The sequence below is a fragment of the Archocentrus centrarchus genome, chromosome 19 (assembly GCF_007364275.1).
Source record: "Archocentrus centrarchus isolate MPI-CPG fArcCen1 chromosome 19, fArcCen1, whole genome shotgun sequence".
Taxonomy (NCBI): domain Eukaryota; kingdom Metazoa; phylum Chordata; class Actinopteri; order Cichliformes; family Cichlidae; genus Archocentrus; species Archocentrus centrarchus.
The window spans coordinates 22,741,363-22,747,362 of record NC_044364.1 but is presented as its reverse complement, the minus strand read 5'-3'; the positions used below and the strand labels follow the sequence as shown (position 1 = coordinate 22,747,362).

The window sequence follows — 6,000 nt, the reverse complement described above, 5'->3', positions numbered from 1 at the left end:
ATAAAAATGAAGCACAAGACAGAACTGACCCTATAACTGTGTGTGAAACATGTTTTACAGAAATATGAAAAGCTCGACAGAAAATATATACAGTCATGTAAATTTGAGATATATTTACATGGAGAGGCAACAGATTTTCAGATTCATCCAAAAAACAAGCCAAAAATGCAACTTTATGTAAAATGATACCAAAATCAAGCAAATCAGAGCAGGAATAATGTGTTTCACTGCTGGGTCCAGTCATTATTATTGAGGAACAACTAACTATGAAGCCTCACTTCTTCTGTCAGGCCTCATGGTTTTCAGCTCTTCCTGGTTGGTTGACTGAGTTCCCGAAGAAGACGTGCTCTCCTCAGCATCCTGTCCACAGCGCAATGCACGGGGTAACGCATCTACCAGAGCCTTCCTGAACATGGAGCTGGAGAAGACGTAAACAATGGGGTCCAGGGCTGAGTTCAAGAAGTTCAACCCCAGAGACACAATAGTGAGCTGAGTGAATGTGTAGAAGGCAGTACAGTCCCATGGGCGGTACGAGCGGATGACCCATACCCCGATGGTTGTCACTGTGGTAGGTAGGAAGCAGACCATGAATACCATGACGATGGCGGCACACACTCGCATTGCCTTGCGCATCTTGCCAGGTTTGCCCATCCGTCGCTCCTTCAGGAACATGGAGATCCGGATGGAGCAGAACAGCAGCATAGCCATGGGGAGGATGAACTCCATCACGGTGAGGATGCGGTGCATGCCTACCAGGATGATGATAGCTCGTGACGCCTCTTTGTAAGATGTGAAGAAGAAGCACTGGGTTTTGTTTTTACTGCCCTTGATGTGATTGTAAGCCAGCATGGGAACCCGGGGGGTGATCACCAGCAGCCAGACAAACACCGACACAAACACTGCCTGTCGCTTGGTCATGCGGTTGAAGCGGTGGTGAGGATGGACCACCTGGAATAAGAAAACATTGATGATGCAGTTCCTGTTTCATAAACTTCTACTTAAATACATTTATCTGGATAAAGTATTAACTATAGTTTATGGACAGAGTCTTAAACCTCTACTTCACCTTTTGGTCTCCAAGAATGCCTGCATACCAGCAAAAATGGTTTCATTCTTCCATCCTTCATTTGCATTTTTAAATTTATTTATAGAATGTAAATAAAGCTATTTATCAATTTACCTACCCTAGGCCCACCACCTGCAGGAGGCATCGTAGGGGCCAGGTGCAATGTGTGTTGGGTGGCAACCAAGGGCAGAGGCCCTGGCGGACCAATCCCCAGCTATTGAAGCTGGCTATGCTGGATATGAAATGTCACTTCTCCAGTGGAGAAGGAGTCTGAGCTTGCAGAACCACTCTCCTGGAGAGGGGCTGGAGTCTGTTCAATTCTGGAGTTGCCCTCAGTGAGAGGTGGTGAACTAGAGTGGGTATTCCTGTATCCCTTCAGCTTACAGCTATGCATTGCAATTTTCACCTATGGATGAGAGGATTGCTTCCCTGTACCTTCGGGCCAGGAAATGGGTCCTGACTGTCGTTTGCACTTACACGCAAAATGACAGTTCAGAGTAATTTCACGTATTGTGAAGGTGCATTGGGAATGCCTGGCAGAGGCCCTGTCAAGAACTCCCACCTCCAGCAAAACTTTGACAGCATTCTGAGGGAGGCTGAGGACACTGAATCCAAATGGAATATGTTCTGCACCTCAGTTTTTGAGGCTGCTGCTCAGAGCTGTGGCTCTTAGGTGGTTTGTGCCTGTCTTGGTGGTAATCCCTGAACCAGATGGTGGACACTGGTGGTGAAGGGACTCAACAAACTGAAGAAGGAGCCCCATTGGGTTTGGTTACCCTGTGGGACTACAGAAGCAAGCCAAGCGGACCTTGGCTCGGGCAATGGTCTGAGCAAAAACTTGGGTGTGGGCAGAGTGAAGCGAGGCCATGGAAAAAACTTTCAGGTGGCCTTAAGCAATTCTGCCAAACCATCAGGCAACTCAGGAGAGCTCTGGTGTGGTGCCACTGGATTGGCATACTGGGAAATGGACTAGTTCTTATATAGAGCTTTTCTATTCTATAGCATGCCTCATTCACGCACATTCATACAAGCACTTCTTTCTTTCAAAGTGTTTTCTATCTACCATTCACAGACATTCATACTCCTACAGTTGCATTGGAGAGCAACTCGGGGTTCAGTACCTTGCCCAAGGATACTTTGGTTTGCAGACTGGAGCAGCCAGGGATCGAACCACCAACCTTCCAATTATGAGGGGACCTACTCTACCTCCTGAGTTACAGCCACCCCACACTGGAGTGGTGGTCTGCCTTTGAGAAAGGAGAGTAGAGGGTGTGCTCCAACTACCGTGAAAACACACTCCTCAGTCTCCTCAGGACCCCAGAAGGTCTATGACAGGTTGCTGGAAAGGAGGGTACATCCATTAGATGAACAGAACAAGGCAGTTTTAGTAGTGGTCGTGGAACACTGGACCAGCTCATTATTCTCTCTAAGGTATTCAAGTGTACGTGGGAGTTTGCCCATCCAGTCTACATGTGTTTTGTGGACTTGGCAAAAGCATTTGACCCCATCCCTCGGGGTCCCTTGTGTGGGAGTATGGCGTGTCTGGCCCATTGTTACAGGCCATTCAGTCCATGTAAGAGCTTGGTCCATGTTGCCAGCAATAAGACAGACTTCTTTCCTGTGGTTGTTGGACTCCACCAGGGCTTGTCACCAATTATGTTCATAATTTTTTATGGACAGAATTTAGGTGGCTTTGTATTTGTTGGCTAGTATTGTTCTGTGTCCTGGGAATGGCCCACCGAGGTGTAAAAAAAAGTTTGGCATGTTAAGTGCTTTTACAAGTTCATCATCATAAGGATTCACTCACCTTAAAGTAGCGATAAATTGCCACCACAGTCATGAGTGCGATGCTCGCCGTGCGGTTGGAAAACATCAGGAACAGGTTGATTCGGCACATGCCATCTCCAAACACCCAGTGGCCCCTGAGCAATGCGTCAATCCTCAGCGGCAGACTCACTAGAGCAAGGAAATCTGCAATAACCAGGTTGAAGAGGAAGATGATGTTGGGGTTCCATGCCTTCAGTTTGAAGCAGAAGATCCACAGGGCCACCAGGTTTCCCACCAGCCCCAGAATGACATCAATGGTGAGGACCGGGGGCAGGATCACGCCTTCTAGCTGAATACCAACAGGTGGGCAGCCACCACCAGGAGAGGGGGTTGTGAAGTTTGGCTCTGAGACCATTTTTGTAAATGTAAATTAGGTAGAATAACCCTGAAAGTTTTGTGAGGACTATTTTTAAGTGCTGATGTAAAAAATATCTGTGGTTTTGGTGGTTGAATCAGGGAGAGGGGGAAAAATCTATGTGACCACACCAAGGAAAGTTTCCAAACTCTTGAAATTTGAAGCTTCCTCTTTTCACCTTGTTCCTCTTTGCTGCAGGAAGAAATCTGTTTTAAAAAAATAACAGAACTTTGATGTTTATTGATGACAACGTGTATCACTTTTCACTCTTTCACAAGTCTTCCGCTGAGGCATTTTGAAACACATTAAAACACAAAGCTAAAACAGAAGCAACACCACAAAAATGTTATAACTGAATAGAAATAGCTGATATTATTATACCACAGGATATTCATTTAATGTGAAGTTTTTATGCTAGGTTACAACTGAAGCTGAATATTTGTGACAAAGATATTCTGAGGTATAGAATTCAGTTATTAAATTGAAACAAAACAGACAACTCTATCATAATATCAGAGCCGTATCAGCAAAAATAAATCTTTTGTAAATGTGTCTAGTTAAAAATATTTTTAAAAACATGCATGGAAATATATATTTCTAAGCCTGTTTGTACATTTAAAAGAGTTTATATTGAAAATATATGTCAGCCTGCACAGATGAAACAGGACAGTGTATGTTTCCACATCTGAGACAGAGAATCAGATGAGATTAGATTCATCCAGTACTCACCAGTCAAAACAGAAGCCTTCCATTCATAAAATGCTTGAAGATGAATGACCTTTGTCGGGGTATTTATGTCTCCTATGGGAGGATGTTCCTCGTCAGGCTGTTGCCACACAGAGACTGGTACAGACTGCAAACGTGCAAAAGTGAGTGAAATCAGAGTAAAAATCCATTTCGCAACACACTTCACAAAGGGGCGGCCCAGAGGAAAACTACTCAGCCTGAATTCAGATACAGGCAAAAGTGCTGCCAGTAACATGAATTGCAACATAAAATAAGGAATCTTCTATTGAACAGCAACATTTAATTCAATATTTAATTAAATATTCTCGTTGTGATTTTAGTGTGAATCCTTTCAAGGCACCCAAGTCGCTTAAAACTTTACAACCTGTTTTACGGCTTTACTGCTCTTTACGGTTCTCTGGGATCCAACAGATCAGCTTTGCATGACACTGACCTCATAATAATGTCATTTAAAAAAGGTTTCTTTATAGGATAGTTTTATCAGTGTTTTGTACTCATAAACAGTGCAGGTTTGTTAATAATTTGTTTGGTTACCATGAAAGCAGGTAATGAACAAACCTCTGTGGTTTTAATTTGCATGTTTCTGGGTCAGAGGTTGTCACATTTACTGATATTCTCGCCAGCCGCCGCTTTGATGCGTCATTGCTGAGGACCTGCTAAAACTGGTGCTGGCACAGGAGTTATGAAATGTGGTTCCTTCTGTGGGGAAAACATGATGAAGAATGAGGAAGTGTTGACATCGTGGTATTACCGTTGTTTCTGTTGAGCTGCAGATTGTCAGACTCCACAGGTGTGGAGTTTTTCTAAAAATTTTTATTCTGGATTAAATTTCCTCTGACTCACAGAGATGAATATTAGAATTTATACATATCAAATAGAGCTAAAAATTTATGAATCAAACTACAAATACTCACGACTACTCAGATTCAAATGAAGAAAACCCTGAAAGATCAGGTCCATGCTGGCAGAACTGCAAATATTTTATACTGCATTAAACAAGCAACTGAATAAGACTCAGACTTTAACTGAAAGCGCTGATGATGCTGATCCACCCTGAGTCAGTCCAACAGCTCAGCTGCTGCTTAGACAAAAACATTAATGTTAATAAAACTATAAGATCACATATACATCAGGATGCTGATAGTTAAATCATTTGAAAGCCTCACGATTGAATCAAAGTGTCTACATAATAATAATAATAATAATACCTTTAATTTATAATGCACTTTATATTTTAAAAAACCTCAAAGTGCTACAAAACAAAAAACATAACAATCAGTAAAAGTATAAAACAAACTAAATAACAAACCATGGCGTAAATTAAAATACACCAGGGTGTAGATAAAATAGCTAAAGATTATGGACAAAGATTAAAAGCTCTTATAAAAAGAAAAGTCTTTAAGCCCTTTCTAAAACTGTCCAAAGTTTGAGGCGCTCTCAGTTCAGATGGAAGCGAGTTCCATAGACGAGGGGCAACCACACAGAAAGCCCGGTCACCCATAGTCCGTAAATTTGTCCTTGGTACGATGAGGAAGTTTGTGTGAGCCGATCTGGAAGAGCGTGGCGTACATTTTAAAGAAAGAAGTTCTTTAAGGTAGGAAGGGGCATTGCCATAAACGCATTGATAGGTAAGAAGAGCGACCTTATAGTCAATCCTGTAAGAAACAGGAAGCCAGTGGAGGGACTGAAGAGTTGGTGTAATATGATCATATTTGCGAACTCCCTTCAGTATCTGGGCCGCAGCGTTTTGAATGTACTGGAGTTTCTGAAGACTCTTGTTGGGGATGCTGACAAAGAGTGCATTACAGTAATCCAGTCTGGAAGAGACAAATGCATGGACCAGTTTCTCTGCATCTTGGAGAGTTAAGACAGGGCGGAGTTTTGCAATATTGCGAAGGTGGTAAAATGAGATTTTACTAAGGTGGTTTATATGGAGTTCCATGTTGAGTTGGGGATCCATCCTAACACCAAGATTGGTAACTGATGAGGAGAGAGGAATACTGTG

At 42.8% G+C, this 6,000-nt stretch overlaps 1 protein-coding gene across 1 annotated transcript; it reads right to left on the bottom strand.

Moving 5' to 3' along the window:
* LOC115797826 (hydroxycarboxylic acid receptor 2-like) lies at positions 1 to 4,096 on the bottom strand. The gene is made up of 3 exons (XM_030754347.1): positions 3,978 to 4,096; positions 2,874 to 3,454; positions 1 to 948 (listed from the first exon to the last, which is right to left on the bottom strand). The coding sequence occupies exons 2-3, from the start codon at positions 3,246 to 3,248 to the stop codon at positions 265 to 267; spliced, it is 1,059 nt and encodes a 352-aa protein (XP_030610207.1). The 5' UTR covers positions 3,249 to 3,454; positions 3,978 to 4,096; the 3' UTR covers positions 1 to 264.
* Between the last annotated feature and the right edge of the window lie 1,904 nt (positions 4,097 to 6,000).